General features: G+C 35.9%; 1 protein-coding gene across 1 annotated transcript; it reads right to left on the bottom strand.

The window, feature by feature from the left end:
- Window positions 1-25: 25 nt before the first annotated feature.
- Window positions 26-17,374, bottom strand: LOC136822851 (uncharacterized). The gene is made up of 9 exons (XM_067079163.1): window positions 17,068-17,374; window positions 6,062-6,196; window positions 5,356-5,446; window positions 4,882-4,987; window positions 3,424-3,501; window positions 2,783-2,910; window positions 2,049-2,288; window positions 1,545-1,714; window positions 26-1,317 (listed from the first exon to the last, which is right to left on the bottom strand). The coding sequence occupies exons 1-9, from the start codon at window positions 17,239-17,241 to the stop codon at window positions 1,192-1,194; spliced, it is 1,248 nt and encodes a 415-aa protein (XP_066935264.1). The 5' UTR covers window positions 17,242-17,374; the 3' UTR covers window positions 26-1,191.
- Window positions 17,375-18,067: the final 693 nt, after the last annotated feature.

Raw genomic sequence — 18,067 nt, forward strand, 5'->3', positions numbered from 1 at the left:
AAACAAGAAATACAAAAGGAAAAGATTTTCATAAAAAATAATATTTTACATCTTCCTATAATACACCTGGAATATATGTTTTACAGTTCTACAACAAACTAGAAAATGGAAAACTAAACCATAATCAAAAACTAAGTATAATGCTGGAATATTTCTTTGGGAATGGATATAATGTAAATTGTTCCTATACTTGATATAATACGGATGTGATATTAAATGAAATTGACTTGGATCACAATAACGTTTTTTTAAGTCTAACTATCACCGAACTTTATGGAGTAAGTTAAGCCAGCCCGTTAAGTTCAGTTAGACTTTATACCATCTGTTATGTGATGTAAAAATCCTAATCTTTTTAAAAATAAATTCTTTTTTAAAATTTTATTTTTTCAAAACGAACTGTAAAAAAAAACAGTAGCGTAAAAGTATAATCTGTAAAAAATACACTGGCAAAAAATATGTATATGAGAAGATCAAATCCTATTATTTTATCATAACAATGATTCAAAAATATTTACTCTATAAGAGAAACTCTAAATGCTTATTCTAAACATTTTGACACTACAATTACAAAGGAAATTTCACCTTGCGCAGCAAAATTGAAATTCCAAACTTTGTAGTACACTGAAATTAAAGAACAGAGACTTAGGATGAAAAGTAATATACAAATGGAAAGAAAGCACTGTACAAAAACAAAATAAAACGCATAAACATAAATCCACAACATACTTAGCTCCATTCATAAGTTGCCTAAAATTGTAGGAATTGGACGATCAAATATTTGCAGACTTAAAAAGGGCTTGAGAATGATGATTTAGTGCGCAACTTTAGCTAAAGTCGTTGTGGTGTGAAAAATGAAAATGTTTTTCCTTTTTAGAAACCTTGGTCAGTAATATATATGTAGAACATAAATAAAGACAATTAACTAAATCTATCAAACACGAAAAAATGAACAATAGAAAACAAAATAAAAAGGTAAAGGAACAAATTACTCGGTTAATTGAGCTATACCTTGGATTGTCTCTGAAAATACAGTAAAAATAAAAATAAATTTTTTTCAAACTGTACCTAAAGAGAAATGTAGTAAAATTCTGAAGAAATCTTTAACTTGAAGTTGGTTTTCAACTTTTAAAAAATCTACTAACACCTTTAAAATCTATATACAAAAATATAATGGAAAAACCTTTTAATTTTCTATCTCCTTGTTCCAGTGTTCAACCTTGGGCGGGGCAACTCCCCAAACATACTAGTGGAATCCTGCATGCTCTTTGCCAATGCTTTTATGGAATCTGCAATATGGTTGGGCGATGGAGAGTATACCTGGGAATGAAATAAAAAAAATAAAATTGTTGTAAATATTACCGCTTGAAAACAAAAACGATTGTTAGGCTATAGTAAAATTTTGCTTTCTGTAACTTTTACGTACTTTAAGAGATTTTAAATCCATATTATCACCGTTAAAAAAAGCTATCAGTATTTAACGGATGAATTTTTGCAAAATGACCATCAGGGCAAGATGAAAATGAAAATTCAGAATAAAATCAAACCTCTTCTTCCTCATCACTTTCAGGGTCATATGAATTCTTCACATTTTCAAATAATGGGATGGAGACTGGGACTGAGGTTGCATAGACACGATCACCAGGATTCAATCCACGATTGGTTGCTGATGAAGGGATTGAATAACCACCACTACTCTCAAGACTCGTTGCATCTCCTACAAGTAAAAGAAATTGGGTCGATGTTATACTAAAAGGCTTCTTTCAAAAAGATTAGTAAATAAATGCAGATATGGCAAAAATTTAAGCATATGCTAAACGTTTAGCTCAGCCTATATTTTCTGATCTTGGTTATTTTTCGCTGGGATTTTACGGATTTTTGGAATTTCCCTACAACTTCTCCGAGCCAGTTTTTGGATTTTTGTATGCTTATAAAAAACATGTATGAGCTTGTTGATAGAAATAATTATTGTAAATACTTTCCAAAAAATTGATTTTATATTGGTAGATTGTAAAAGATAGTAGTAAACTCAAAACATCAATTTAACATACCACTTTCATCTTCATCCGACTCATAAAAAGGTTCACAACTTTTGTCTTCATGAAACCCTTCAATATCAAACATGATGTCATCAGATTCTGATAAACTCCTTGAACGGTTGTTTCTACGGCTACCACTTGGATAATTCCTTGATTTGTACGGGGGCATGAAGGATGTTGTGGGCAGAGATTGAGCTACATTACTGCTGTCTAAATTGGCACTCAGTGAACCTTTAGCTGGAATGCTTTTACCTAGAGTAACAAATGGATGGTTATCAAAATTGTATACTTATTTTGTATAACATGGGTGAATCTTTTTCAAAACAAAACACCCAAACATCCTTTGTGTATGGGTTTTTGTACTTTCCAACTTTCCATTGAGAGCACAAAAGTTATACACTTTGTAAGGGAAAAAGGGAAAATATTATTTATAATATTTAAATTTTCACGACAAATGGTCATTAACAAAATCCCCAGTAAAAGTTTTATTTGTACCTGTTTGTACCTTTGTGAATTTTAGGTAGATCCGATGATAGATAATTTATCATAGTGATCTTAACACCCAAGAACATTTCTTTATCATTTTTTAGCAAAAAGGTATATGCATGAGTCTTAATAGAAAGTCCAAAGAGCCTGTATCATATCACTTTTTTAAGGAAAAGGGGAAAATAATATGTATCATTTGTAAATTATCAAGCAAAATGGTCATTCAAAAAATCCCAGTAATAATTTGAATTGTATTGTACCTTTATGAATTTTAGGTAGATCTGTTGATAGATCTCTTTCCTCTGATTGCTTAGGATCACCAAAATATGACTCGTTGAAAGAGTCGAATAAAGAGTCCATTTGGCTATTTTCATGTTTTCTTACTGACCTGAAATTTCAAGACAGAATCTCTTTAGCAACTCACTAAATTTCAACAAACTTATGTATAATAAAAGCCGATAAAATAAAAAGAAAGAAGTGATTAGATACTTTACTTTTACGGACCAATCTGTTTAATCAAAGTGAAATATCATTCCTTTTTTAAAATATAGAAAATTGTCAACCCTTGAGTCAGTAAAAACACCTCTTATAAAGCATTAAATTCTTGAAAAGAATTTGATCTATAATAAACATCAGGAAAAATTGAACAACCAGCTGATGTTTGGTGAAATTTTTATTTGAAAATAAGGGGCTGCTAGATAAGAGGGTTTATTATGGTGATATCTTTGTGAAAAAAGTCAGAAAAAAAACTCTATGAGCCAATCACATGGAAAGGAGGGAGCTAGCTAATAACGAACAGAGTTAAAATTATGTGAACTCCAGATAAGTCAAAATATTTTCTGATGACAATGTATGCTGCTTTTGAAAAATCAAAGAGAAAGTAAAAAATTATAATTGATACCTTAGCAGTTGTTCCTTGTGTTTCTGAGTGTTCAATTTAAATTCATGGAGCTGCATTTCTTGTGTTTCTGTAAACAACCTGAAAGATAGGATTTGGTTTAGCCTTTTCTTTTCACATGGTATAAAAAGGTATAAACAACAGGCAGGCCACCAACAACTAAATCAAAGAGAAAAATTTAAATTAACCATGTCTGGAAAATTTTAAATAAAGGGAAAGGTTTTAAACAAATACTGTTAAAACTTATCTTATCAACTTATTCAGCATCTAAGCTTATTCAAAGGTAGTGGTAGCTATGTCACACATAGGAAAATACATCGAAATAATTCAAAGATAACTAAAATGACAAGTAAAGACTTAATCAAGAAAAAACAACTGACTTCAAAGAATATAACAATTGAAACAAGCTACATGCTGAATGGACCACCTGAAGATTGATATAATAAGACAATTGAAAAATGAGAACAATAGTATGAAAATGCAGAATAATACGAGAGCAACTCGAGAAATTCATGGAATCCGGCAATTCTCGGCTGTTCTGGCGATTTTTAGAAAGTTCCTGTACCAAAATCATTTCATTGAAAATTGAACCATGCTTAATCGCGGACATTCTCTTATAAATTATATTTTTGTTTGAAAAAAACAAAGACATGAAACGAAAAAATCCAATGAAAATCTGCAAAAACGGAAATTTCCAGCTTTTTTGGCCGGAAAAAACATTTTCTCAAAAATCGAACTCGGTCATGTTTTGAGCATTGCGAATACGCCAATACGCATCATTCGCAAAAAATCAGAGAAAAACAAGGATGAAAATTCGAGAAAATGTCAAAAAACCGGTTTTTCCAGCATATTTCCGGCCGGAATAAAATGGTATTGTCATTTTGCATCAGTGTGCAAAATTTCATAAAAAAATATAAGGTAGAGCTCAAGAAATTCAAGAAATACTGTCTTTCCGGCGAAAATAAGTTGGCCTGGCGATTTTTGAATAGTTCCGGCTTTAAAAATCAATTTCATTGAAAATTGGAACATACTTGATGGTGGGCATTGCTATTAATAATTTTTTGGAATGAAAAAACAACCAATTATAAGGAAGAAGTCCAATGAAAATCCAGAAAAACGGCAATTTCCGGCATATTTCTGGAAAAATTTTTTCTCAAAAATCGGACTCGGTCATGTTTTGGGCATTGTTAATACGCATCTTTGAGCAAAAAATCAGAAAAAACTAATGATAAAATCTCGAGAAAGTGCCAAAAAACCAGTTTTTCGGGATATTTCCGGCATTCGAAAATCGGGCTCCGTCACATTTTGGGCATTGCCATTTTGCATCATTGTGCAAAAAATCAGAAAAAACTAATGAGCCAATCCCGAGAAAAGCTGGCAACAGACGGACGAACGGACAAGGGTTAATTTAAAGGACTACCTTAAGGAAGGTCCAAAAAGGAAGGGAAAAAATCTAAAAACCTGATTCGCTCAAGCATTGCTTCTTCTTCAGTTGCAAGTAACTTCTGTGCGTAAGCATTCAATTTTGTTGATACTGATGTAACAGTTTTGGCACTTAGTGTTTGAGCTAAAAATGATATTAAAAACCTGTAGTTATTTTTCATATACTCTCATTGAAGGGTTCCAAGTATTTTTCTCTCCCAACATTAAAAGTCCCACCATAGAAGGCTGTTTTTCACACATCTTTTACCCTGAAAAAACCTTACTTAAATGGAAAATCTTCAAATCTTAGGGTTTTACCATTTGCTGCTTATTCTGCTTCAGTTCATTTCACAAAATTGAGTTTACAAACTGAAATTCAAATTGAGTTTCTACCACCATAACCATGATAAAAAGGTAATTAGGAAAACTTCCATTTCAACTTACAAATGAATAGAATTGAACAGCCAGACTTTTATGGAACAATTCTTCAATTCAAAAATTCTAGGGACTTACTTGGTTGACACTTGAAATCGCCAAGTTTTAGTCTGAATATGTTGGAAAATGTTGATGAACTTTTTATATCAGTCTCCAAATCTTTGTTACACTAAAACAGAGAAACAAAGATGTTATTTGGAAAGTGTATCAAATTCTTTAAAACACAATATACAATTTGAATTAATGCTGTGCTGACCCTGAAAAACAAACTTCTTGAAGAACAGCGTTGTGATTCCACTTTTCACACACTTTATTCTTTGATCTTAGAAAAACGTCACTGTTTTTCAAAAATATAATTAAATGGAAAGTTATATCCCAAAGATTATTATCGAGATGTTTATCATCACAAAGCAAGGCATAATTAAACAAATCACAAAAACATTTTAGTCAGCCAGAAAAAAGTTTTAAGCTGTATTTTTTAACTGAATATTTTTTTAAAATTATTTCACATTGGTTCTAAAATTAAAGATGCTTCGACGTTCGAGTTGAAACTTGATCCTAGCATAAAGCTAAATTCTTTCATTTTGTTTTCTCTATTTTTAAATGATTTCTAAATCTTTTCTACAGTATTTGATTGATAATATTTCGATCCTGATTAAGTTACTAACAAGCACAAAATCTCTTTCAAAATTGAACTTTATTAAAGGTTTAAAGACTTTTTTCTTAAAGTAAAAGAGAGATCTATACACGAATCAAGTTCAACACTTTTAGTAATGCAACTTACCACTAAATCATTAGATAGTAAAACACGTTCTAAACCCTTAGAACTATGCATACAATAAACATCCCTGGAACAATTCAAACATGTATTTACAATCCAATCACCATACACTCGTTCTTTTGTCAAGATCTCTTGAGCCTAGAATATAAAATAATTTTTACAAGTTCAGACAGGCAGGGGTTTCAGTAAATAGAAGTAAGTCAAGGTGACTGAAGGTCTGAGGTACGCTGCTACCGTACTAGTGATGCTGCTATGTGAGATCATCCGAGGGCCCGAATTCTGTATTTGTTCGCTTTGCTATTTTATAGAACAAAAACAAACGGCCTGATGTTTATGTCTCGTATTCTTTTGTTTAGATGGTCCGCGTAGCCCTTGAATTTCACAGAAGGTCTGTCTTTTTTTTGTGAAATGTTGCTATTCTGTTGATTATGATTAAGGAGATAATTAATTCTGGCAACTTTCCGAAAAAAAGTTTAGAAATCATCTCCATTATTTTTAAAATGTAAACACCGAGCATCAAGCCATAGCGAAATGGGCCATTCCAGAAAATTTTTGTTACCCCTGTCAGACGACGTGCATTTTTTAATTTTTTCTAGCCTTGGAAATAATCCTTCTTTTCCAGTGGTGGTCGGAAATTCCTATGAAAATCCATGTAATTTTGCAAAATGCATCAGAAATTCCACTCTTTTTTGGCTTTTTAATTCAATTGCCTTGGAAATTCATACATTTTTTACTTGCCTTGGAAATTTCGAATTTTGGTAAAATAATTTTGCCCTCGGAAATCCTGTGTCGTCTGCCCCCTGTTACAGACAAATTCTGGAATGGCCCAATTGAAGATGGCTGACAAAACAACAATGAAAGTGAAGGAGAAAATTTAGAGTTTCATAGATTTTTGATAATTTTTAACAGTGCATCACAATTGCCTGACTGAAAAAAAATCATCATCATCATCAATTTCGTTATCGTTTAATACTCACTGGAAATACGCAACTTTTTGAAGCTTCGTTTTTTCTCGGTTGTGCTTCATTTTAAAAATAACGAAGATGAACAGTTATCATCAACCCCGTGAGTAAAAGAAGGTATTCCGACTAGTCTACGAAAAGTGCGCTCGTGCGGCGAATAGAATATCTCGCAAATTGATATATGCATAAAACTGACAAAATCCTTTCTTTTTTATGCTTAGGTGACATCACCATTGATCCTGACTTCACAATGGGAACCAAATTTGGCAATGCATAATTATTACGAGTGGCCGAGAAAGTTGGTGTGACGCAAAAATTGCGCGATCAACAAAGCGCTAGAATAACGCCCACTGAAAATTGAAACTAGAATTTTATTGAATATTTCACTGATGAAGTATCGAACTTTTTGTTTTTTGTAATTATTATAAATTCATAGTTTTTGAATACTATTTTTCGAAAGTCAAAGCACAATTAAAGTGAATTTAAGATGATTGGGTGGATATTAGGCGGACGGGTGTTTTGCATGTCCCGAGATGGGAAATTAGACGAGAGTAAAAGACGGGGGAGCTTTATTATGTAATATTAATTCATTTTTTTACTTTTTTGCGATCATAAAATGAATTTTTGATTTTTGAATTAAGGAAATATAATGAAATATATTTATTTACTTTAGGAATAATCTGCTATTTTGCTTCGCCACTTATCCCCGGATTGTCTTAGTAGGCACTTCGGTCATGTGAATAAAAACACACGTATATTATGTTGAACCTGACTGTGGACTGACAGAAATTGAAATTTACATAAATTATTGTGGAAGTGAACGCTTGAGACGAATGTTTGGAAAATCAAAAAGACAACTTTTGTAAGGCACTATGACGGACTGTTTAAACTAGGACGTTAAGAGGTGGGGTGGGGGGGTTCTTCATGGGAAGAATCGATATGTCCAGACGATCTTAATCGAATGGAATCGACAATCGAACCAGTGTCAAATGCAATCGAATCTCAATCGAATGTCAAAATTCTGGGTAATATTTGATTGGTTCGATTGTTGTTCGACTGGTTCGATTGTTGTTCGACTGGTTCGATTGTTGTTCGACTGGTTCGATTGTCGTTGTTGTTGGGAAACGTCGCCCGGTTCAGACGTATTGTTGATCGGACCATACTACTTTCTAACCGTCAAAATAAAGATGGCAGTAAAAAATAGACAATCAACTCCAGACGATCTCAATTGAACGCAATCGAACGCAATCGAACGCAATTGAATAGACCTTTTCGCCTTTCCATTCGCCATATTGAATACAGGCTTGCTTGTTAAGGGTCCCCCCCACAAAGCTTCTGGAACTCAAAGGTTTGGTTATCTTGTGGTCATCCAGACGCAAGTGCACCAAAAGGGAATTGCTCTCTCTAATTGGGTCTTTATCTTTTGCCTGCCGTGTGATTCGACCAGGTAGAATCTTTCTTCGTCGCATGATTGATTTAGCTCATTCGGTCAAGTCTCTTCACCATCACATTGACATCTCATCTTCTATCCGTAAGGATTTAGCCATGTGGTTTGTCTTTCTAGATTCCTGGAATGGCTCTGCCCTCTTTCAATATCGCGCTATTTCTTCTCCCGACTTTGATCTATTCACTGATGCTTCAGGGCTTGGTTTAGGTGCCTTTTTTCAGGGAGCTTGGGTCTCAGTGGCTTGGCCTTGCACTGTGGGTATTAATGTTGCTCTTTTGGAACTTTTTGCAGTTTTCACAGCCATCTCGTGCTGGTCTTCGGCTCTGGTTAACAAGTACATCATCATTTTTACAGACAACGAGGCTATTGTGGCTATCTGGGCTTCTGGTTCTACACGAGACAAACCGATCATGGCTTTGGTTAGGGCTTTGTTTTTTCTCTGTACCAGTTTGAATTTGTCTATCGTCTTCAAGCACGTTCCTGGAGTGTTAAATCCTTATGCAGACCATCTTTCTCGTTTACAGGTAGAGCGTTTTCTCTCAATTTGCCCTTCAGCAGATGCTTCTCCCACACCGGTGCCTCAGTCGCTTTGGACATCTTGGGAAATCTCTGGCAGGATACTTAGACCAATCCCTGGCACAGTCTACTACGAGCACGTACCTTTCTGGTGTTTCTTCTTATTTGCGTTTTTGTGGCTCTATAGGTATCTGTTCGTTTCCTATTACTGAAGCTTCACTTTGCTATTTTGTTACGGCTGAAGCAAATCGTCGCATATCTTATGGTACTATTAAAGTCTACCTTTTTGGAGTTCTACATCAAAATATACTACTTGGTTATCATCACACTCTGGCTCACTTCCCTATCTTATTTCGCACCCTTAGGGGCATTCGTCGGGTTCAGGGTAATTCCCTTAGAAAGAAACCACGTACACCCATCACCATCCAGCATATGACAATAATCATCACTTTTATACGTACATCTAATATGCCCTTCGTAGATAAGCTTATGTACATGGCAGCTATCCACACAGCGTTCTATGGCCTGTTGAGAGTTTCAGAATATACATCTCCAACTCAGACTCGGTATGACTCTACCCTACACCTGTTACAAAGTGATATTTCTTTCAATCTTCAACGCACTATCATGTTTTTGCGTCTCAAAGGAAGTAAAACAGATCCCTTCTGAATTGGCACGGTCATCCGCATTAGCGCTATCCCCACCCTATTTTGCCCGGTACGGGCCATGCTGGCTTATTTTAGAAGCTTACCAATTGCTGACTTGCCTTTATTTCGATTTAGCGACGGACGTCTTCTCACTAGGAGACATATCAACAAATTGCTCAAAAACGCACTATCTAATATTCACAATATTTCTTCACATAGTTTTCAGATTGGAGATGCCTCTGCTGCACTATCCGCCGGCGCCTCTGATGCACTGATTAAAATTTTAGGCAGGTGGTCAAGTGACTGCTACATTCGCTATCTCAGAGTTTCAGACGATTTGATTGAAAGTTCCAGCGAGCCATGGCTAAAGTGACTTCTACGACTTCAGTTTGGGACCCGTGTGACAAAATATTAAAATAGTTGAGTTTGACGGTACTTGGGGCTGCACTGGGGCTAATCTGGGTTACTTCGTAACTGGATGATTTCATGTTCTCTCAGTTCTCATCAATTAGTCTTGGCACAACCCCAATGTTACCCCAAAACCCGTCAGCTTCGCGTTATACGTATGTTACTCTATTCGTGTTTTCAATATATTTTCGATACTCAAATTCACACTGTGTCATTTCTTGTGTTGCTCTCTTTCATTATCTTAGCTTCATTTGATAGTACATTATATTTCGGACATATCCCTTTTATCACAGCTCAAAAACGTATACATAATAATTCCATTATCGCAGGAATTAACAAAAAGAATTTGATAAAAGTCTGCAGTCAAAATGAAGATATCTGGAATATCTTGACTCAATACAAAAGCTTGAATTTTCAATTTTTGCAGCATATTTCGGTGCCATTTTATATGCCATTTCTGGGCTAAATTGTCAACTTCAAATGTCTAAAAAGGTGCTATTTTAGCAGAACCAAAATCTCCGGAACCGCTTATTATTAGGAGGTGTATGACCCCTCATTTCTTTTCTTTTTTGAAGCTCTACAAGATGAACTAGGTTTGATTGCCACCAGAATAGTTTCAATTTGACCCTGGAATGGCTACGATAGGGTCGATAAGATCGATAAAAGATTGATGATAGATCGATAAATAATCGATAACTAATCATAAGCTTAAAGAAATCTTGAGTATCGATCCTCTATCGATATCCTATCCGGATCGTTAAGTAATCCATCGATCACGGTTGTGGCTTCTTCACAAAGACGAAAGACAGATCTGGACTTATTTCGTACTTTCCATCTCTTGTTCATAGTCTTTCTGACTTTCTGGTTCTTTGTGAGTTACCTATACCTCTTTGTACCTCTTTTTGGCTTTTGCTAGAACAGCTCATCCAACTCGTTGAGTCCGATGCTTTGACATTTCTTTGAGACTGTTGGAGTCAGCTTGCCTAAGGTTAAAATAGTGGGCAAGCAGAGGTTCGTCCGGAACAGTTGTGAGGAAGGTGTCTAAGTGTTTTTTGAATACTTCTTTGGGGCAGTTTGTCAAATCTCTTATTGGTCTGGGAAGGGTGTTGAATAATCGAGGGCCTTCTTGGGAAAGACTTCCCCTCCAGATATTTTTGTGTTTGATATTGACAGCTTTTAGATTGCAAATTCTCCCCAATCTCTGATTTATATGGCAGGAAATGCCTCCTTTACTTTCGTCATAATCAAAATTCGGGACGTTGCCTTCAATGACGTTCCAGGTATAAATTATTTGATACCGCTCTCTCCGTCTTTCAAGGCTATATAGTTTTAATGATTTGAGTTTTTCCCAATAATTGAGATGTCTGAGGGATGGAATTCCATGTAAAAATGATTTCTGAACTTCTTCCAGTTGCTGGACAAGACCACGCTTCCAGGGAGACCAGAGTTGAGAGCAGTAGTCCAAATGAGGGATGGCTAGTGCTTTCCATAAAGTTAACATGGTTTCAATTTCCCTTGATTTAAATGTGCGGTATATCCATGCACTTATATTTTTCACTTTTTTGATTTCATTTGTTCTTGGATATGTTTCTCATAAGTCAAGTGAGTGTCTAGGGTGACTCCAAGGTCTTTAACTTTGTCTTTATTTTCAATCAATGTTGCTGTGTCAGTAAAGTAGCGAGAACTTTGCTTCAGAGCGTCGTTTTTCCCGTAGGCAAGGTGCTCAAATTTAAGACCATTCAGCTGCATGTTGTTGTCTTCTGTCCACTTGTAGACAGTGTCTAGATCATTTTGTAGATGATAAACATCCTCCAGTTTGGATATTTCTTTCATCAAACGAGTGTCGTCAGCAAACGATGCCAAAATAGAATGAAGGATGTTGTTATCGATATCTTGAATCATGATCAGGAACAATAGCGGTCCCAGCACAGATCCTTGCGGCACACCTGAAATAACATCTGTTTCTGAGGACAAGGTTGAGTTTACTGAAACTCTCTGTGTTCGATGAGTCAAAAAGGATCTGATCCATTCAAGGAGTTTACCGTTTATGCCATTTTTCTGAAGCTTGTGTAACAAAATGGTATGGTCATACTCTATCAAAAGCTTTACTGAAGTCTAAATAGATAACGTCAATGTTGTTTCCATTCTCTAGGTAATGGATCAGTCTTTCGGTGTGTTGAAGCAATTGACTAAGACATGAGCGGCCTTTCCTAAAGCCATGTTGATTATTGTTATACAGATTGTTTTCTTCTAGATGATTCTGTATCTTGGCTCGTACAATCTTTTCAAAGACCTTTGAAACGTAGTTATTTTCTATGTTTTCTAACTTACTGAATGACTTACAGACAGATCGCCACCGGTGGGATTCGAACCCACTAAATGCAAAGTTCCGATGTTTTGAAACCCATTGCCTTATCCACTGCGCCACAGATTCATGCCAGGATAGCGCTTCTGACGGCTATTTATTATATTGTACAAACTGCAGACCAGACTGTATTAAGCCAGGCGTAGTTAATCGATATAATCGATAATCTTGAGTAATCGATAAATAATCGATAAGTAATCGATGGATTAGATATCGATTAACCGATAGAATCGATAGGTAATCAGACCTTCAAAAAATCTTGAGTATCGATCAGCGATCGATTATTTCCAAACTATCGATTACTTATCGATCACATATCGACTACATACAACCTATCGATTACATATCGATCATGTATCGATTGTTAACAATCATCGATTACTTATCGTTCATGCATTGATTACTTATCAGTTATTTACTTATCTTCGATCACGTATCGTTATCGATTATATATCGATCGTGACCTACTATTGACTACATTACCGGCCCTTTTTGCGCCGGCCCTTATTCCACCAACGAGCCCAAAAATAACGCTAATAAGGTCCGGGGTAAAAAGGGCCAAGATAAGGTATTTAATGAAGTAAAGAACATTTCTGGAATTCGCCAAATCTCATACCGATCGTATTACTTTGAATAAACACCCGCTTTCGAATTAATAATGCTCCTCCAAAAAGGCAAACCATTCAATAACGCCCCTTCTCTAAATAAAACGGTATATAACTTTGTTTTTTTTTTAACTTTTTTTTGTTCAGCCTATCAGAGGGTTTGAGAATGCTTCAGCCGAAATTTACCGTATGCTTATAAAAAAAATGAGTGTAGTAGCTTTTCTAGGCCCTATGCTACCAGGAGATTGGATTCAATTCAAAAGTACATCTCAATTGAGATCAGCGAAAAATGTTGCTTTTAATTTCCGTAGGACGGGGTGAATCGGATACCCGGGGTGAATCGGATAATTTGTTTAATCGCCTCTCATACTTCACTGACGATCTCTTTTTCCATTCTGTTTTCAGATCCCGTTCACTGATCGATCAAGCTTTCGGAAAAATATGGCTTCGAAGATTTGGAACATGTTCTTCGGAAATTGAAGAAGAAAACCTTCTGATTTTCGGACCCTTTTTTGAAATACCGAATAAGAAATAATGAAGCGACCGTGATTGAAGATTCCTTTGGCATTGTGTTCTACGAAAGCCAGTTGTATACAATCTTTGGTTCACTAAACAAAAAGCAATGTCTATTCTTCATATTTTCATTCTAAAGTTAGGGCGGAAAATTGTTCGCATTAAAACACGAATCGTCCATTTGCGCCCCAAGTTGAAGGCGTTGTTAAGTGATACGGAACCGAGAAATGGAAAGGAGTTAATTATTTAATAATCAAGAAATATCAAATGCCGTCATCATGTCATTTTTAATTACTCCCACACTATCCCAAGAGGCTTGTTAGTGTTCAGAGTAGCTAGGAATAAATGTTCAAATGTTAATAGTCACTCATTGTTCATGTGAATACAACGTCTTTGTATATTTTGTATAGTGATAATTTAGCAGTTTATATGTCATGTATTATTTTTCAGAAGAAGATAGTGGGAAGGGTAAGGCTACAAACACTTTACAACAGGATAAGATAGAACGTTTATTAAAGAAATGGACGCCTCGATCTCTCGTCCTTCCTAGGAAATGTCTTTGACGAAAGGGATTATTTCTAAAGGCTTGATAATGAGACAAGGTACAGTATGAAGCAAGATATAATTTCCCGTTCGTTCATATGCTGTTCATTCTCTCAGAGGTCTCGCATCCCCTGGCTTAAATCATCTCTGAGACAGGGTTATCTGGTACCAGATGTGGAAATATGCTACGACACGCTTTGCTCTGAAGGTCGGGCATATTTTATATATTGTATATTAGGTATATAGTCAATCAAAGCATTTAAAGAAGAACTGACTCAAGCATGGATAAAGCACCCGTTACGTTACGATTCAAGATCACTTTTGTAATCACTATGTAGATAAACCGGTTTAGAGGCCCTAGTGTGCCTGGACTGTAAATCCTTTAATAAATAAAATAAAAAATAAATAAATATTGGTCCGCTCCTTTTGAGCTTGAGCGTGGGCGGCCGCCAATACGCCATCGGAATATCAGATAAAGACAGGGGTGCAAATATTTCTGCAAGCGGAAATTCGAAAAAGGGGCAAACAAGTATGATACGGTGGATAATTCTTTTTCGATTTTGACCGGGTTGACCTAGTTGTAGTAGAGGTGTCAAGATACCGACAGTTCTCCAATAGGGCCATAACCTTTGATACAAATACTTTTGCTTGCTTCGTTTTTGTATTTTTGGAATCTTCCTTAAATTTCTGCGTCGATCGGTATACAATTTGTAGGCACTTAAAGCAGAACCAAGGCCACCGGAGCTTTTGAAAGTCACTTTCGATGAAAAAAAAGAGTCAAATTTCTGAAAATGGCTTGACAGTGAACGTGTTAGAGTTCATTCTTGGTAATTTTTTTCACCGGTTTCCATCGAGACGGGATCTGTGACCGGGTCACTGATACAGGGGTATATCATACGTTTTCTCTTATCATTTTGTCGACAAATCTTAGAGTTAACCAGAGCGTTATTGATAATCTTCTCCCGCCTCTCAGGTATCAAGATTGTTCAGTACCACCTGAAATAACGGGAAAACAAAAATATACGATGAACAGGTTAATTTCTCTACTCTTTTTATCGGCTCAGCTATATCACACCCAGTATCACTGCGAATAAACTGGAAAAAGTTAGCTTTTCATAGGGCATTAGTAGAAGTCCAGTGGATACTTGAGACAGGGGTATTCTATGGACGCTAAACGTCAAAACAACGTTCTTTTATAATGTCCGTAAAACAACGGAATATGTACACTGGTTTTTTTGGGCGAATTTTCTATCAACCTAACCTAGCCTGTGAATGTGAAACAGGGGTGTGGGTGTGGTATGCTAGACTCTTCTGGGGTTAAAAGAAATACGCACCTGCTGGGTATGATATATTTCTGCTTTTAAATTCAATGCTATCTATCGTAACCGCGGAATATAACGACCATATAACTAACGACCATGTGTTTGTTGACTCTATCGATGCTTCGATGAAAATTTGATATTTTCGTAAGTTGTCCAGTTTCTCTAATGCTCTTCTTTTTTATTCATTTATTTACTTCTCCCTTTTTATTTTCCTCTGGAACGAAACGCAAGCGTCAAATTTAAAAACAAACAAACTTTGATTTAGCTAATAATGTAGTCAGACCTTTCATAACCGTTTCATTTTCTTACGTCGCACTTTCTATCGTGCTCCTCAACCAAACTTTTCATAGCGCACACTAATTAAACTTTTACTATCAATGATACTTAACATACTACCCAAAATAGATATCCCTTAGGTATTACATTTTTATGATGCTCCATCTAATGAATAATTGGTTAGTGAAAATCGTATAAATTGACATTAAAACTTCGGCAAAACGTACTTTTTGAAAAATGGTATTGCTCCACCACAAAATATAGAAAGTATTTGTTTATGTTACGAATGGCGCCCCGTCAAATGCTATCCACTTCACCCCGAAACGAGTGACTCGATTTTCTTGTATTCGATTGAAGATTGTTCCTCGTAGAAGAAACTTTTGAAAATGAAATTTTCTAAACTCGCGAATTAGACCCCACTCGTCAAGTTCTGCGGTATAATTAGATGGTAAATCTCGTCGGGAAGAGACTATTTGCCCAAAACCTTCCAATTTAATCTCGCGAAGGCGAAAGTTAATCCAATTAAAGTACCACTCCCTAAAATCTGATAAATAATCGATCACGAATCGATAGTTGATCGATTAACTATTTGATCGATGATTAATAAATTTTTGATCGATATGTAATCGATCAAAAGCTGTGATCGATAGCCGATCGATTTTTAATCGATACTTAATTTAATCGAAGTATAATCGATCTATAATCGATAAACAATCGATGAGAAAATTGATCGATAAATAATCGAGCGTATCTTGAATCTTGAGTATCGATTACCTATCGATTCTATCGGTTAATCGATATCTAATCCATCGATTACTTATCGATTATTTATCGATTACTCAAGATTATCGATTATATCGATTAACTACGCCTGGATTAAGAGAAAATTACAAAAGAGTGCTTGTTTCGAGCTCCAACCCTCCTAACCCTAACTGATAATAACCCAATTCCTAACCAATCTGATACGTAACCACACCCATACCCAACGCTACCAGGTCGCCTGCAGGTCCTGACACTATTCCCGCATACCGGATTCGAAAAATAGATACATGTCTTTCGTCTTTATGAAGAAGCCTTCACCATCGATCCGTCATCGAGCTGTTCCGATGATCGATCCTATCGAGCGCGGATTTCTGGCCTTCAAAATGCACATTATTTTGGGACCCCGGTCCATCCAGGGCAGGCCCTGCGATGCCGGTTTTGGTACATAGGCTAGGGAATATGACAACGCAAAAAATGCGAAATTTCGCAATGTTGAGGATCTATGCATGCAATTTCCCAAACTGCCTTATTAGACCAACTTACAGTATCCCTTGCTCTCACAAAAGGTATATGTTCAGCAAAAGAGATTATTATATGAGAACAATGAAAAGATAGACAGGAATAAAAATAGAAAAAAACTTACAACTTCAATACCACTGACACCAAGATCAACATCTAGAAGAGTTTTACTGAAAAATTGATCTTCATTGTTAAAATTTTGAAAAGAAACCAGATCACGACCAGAAGTCTCTCGTTTTCCACGAACGTTTGCAATTATATTCAGACAATCACAAGAATATTGCTCCATTATTGACATGTTATAAATGCTAAATGGCTGATGTCTTTGCTCCTTTAGTTGTTAGTATGACAGTATGATGAGGAGTAGTTTGTTTGTCTGTTTGTTTTGTGCAGTTCCAAAAAAAATTTTGAGTCCGACCGACCTCCAATTCCAAAACAAACACACGGCTGTGCAAGGTTATAGAGCTAACAACATTTTTTAAACCCAAATCAGGTAAGTATCTTTATCTCCCTAGTGTTGCATCTACTGTTGTATAAACATGTCACATGACCAAAACGCACATGATCAAAATCAACCGACGGAGCTACATCGTCCAAAAATCCCGAAGGGCTATATCTAAGCGAGCGCGCGTCCGCCTAGTTGTTTTTGTACAAATACCAGACTGCTGAAACTAAAATTTACCGCTAAATCTCGAAAAAAATACCACTCGAAAACAAAGGAATTGCTAATGCTAAATTCAATATTCAATCCATCCTTTAAAATACGAAGGCACATATTTTATAGCTTCACTTTTTCTTTCCTGGAAAGTCGGGCGGCACCCCCCCCCCCGTCAGCTCGCAACCCTAGTACCCCCCCCCCCCGGACTCTAGTCTGCGCAGGATTTGTAGGATTTATTGGCCCAAGGACAAGGAGATTCGCTTCTTCTAGCCCTTTGGGCTTGTACTTCATTGACTTGAGCCCAATTCCCTTAGTTCGCGCGAATTTCGGTCCATTTTTGACGCTTTTACGACCCTTTGACTTTCAATTTTCAGCCAAAATTTTCAAACTTTATTCTGACTTAATACTAATAGAATCTATGATATATGACCCTTTGAGGAGGGAGTCGACTTTTGATATCAGAGAC

The sequence above is a fragment of the Clytia hemisphaerica genome, unplaced genomic scaffold, assembly GCF_902728285.1.
Source record: "Clytia hemisphaerica strain Z4C2 unplaced genomic scaffold, Clytia hemisphaerica genome assembly, whole genome shotgun sequence".
Classification (NCBI taxonomy): domain Eukaryota; kingdom Metazoa; phylum Cnidaria; class Hydrozoa; order Leptothecata; family Clytiidae; genus Clytia; species Clytia hemisphaerica.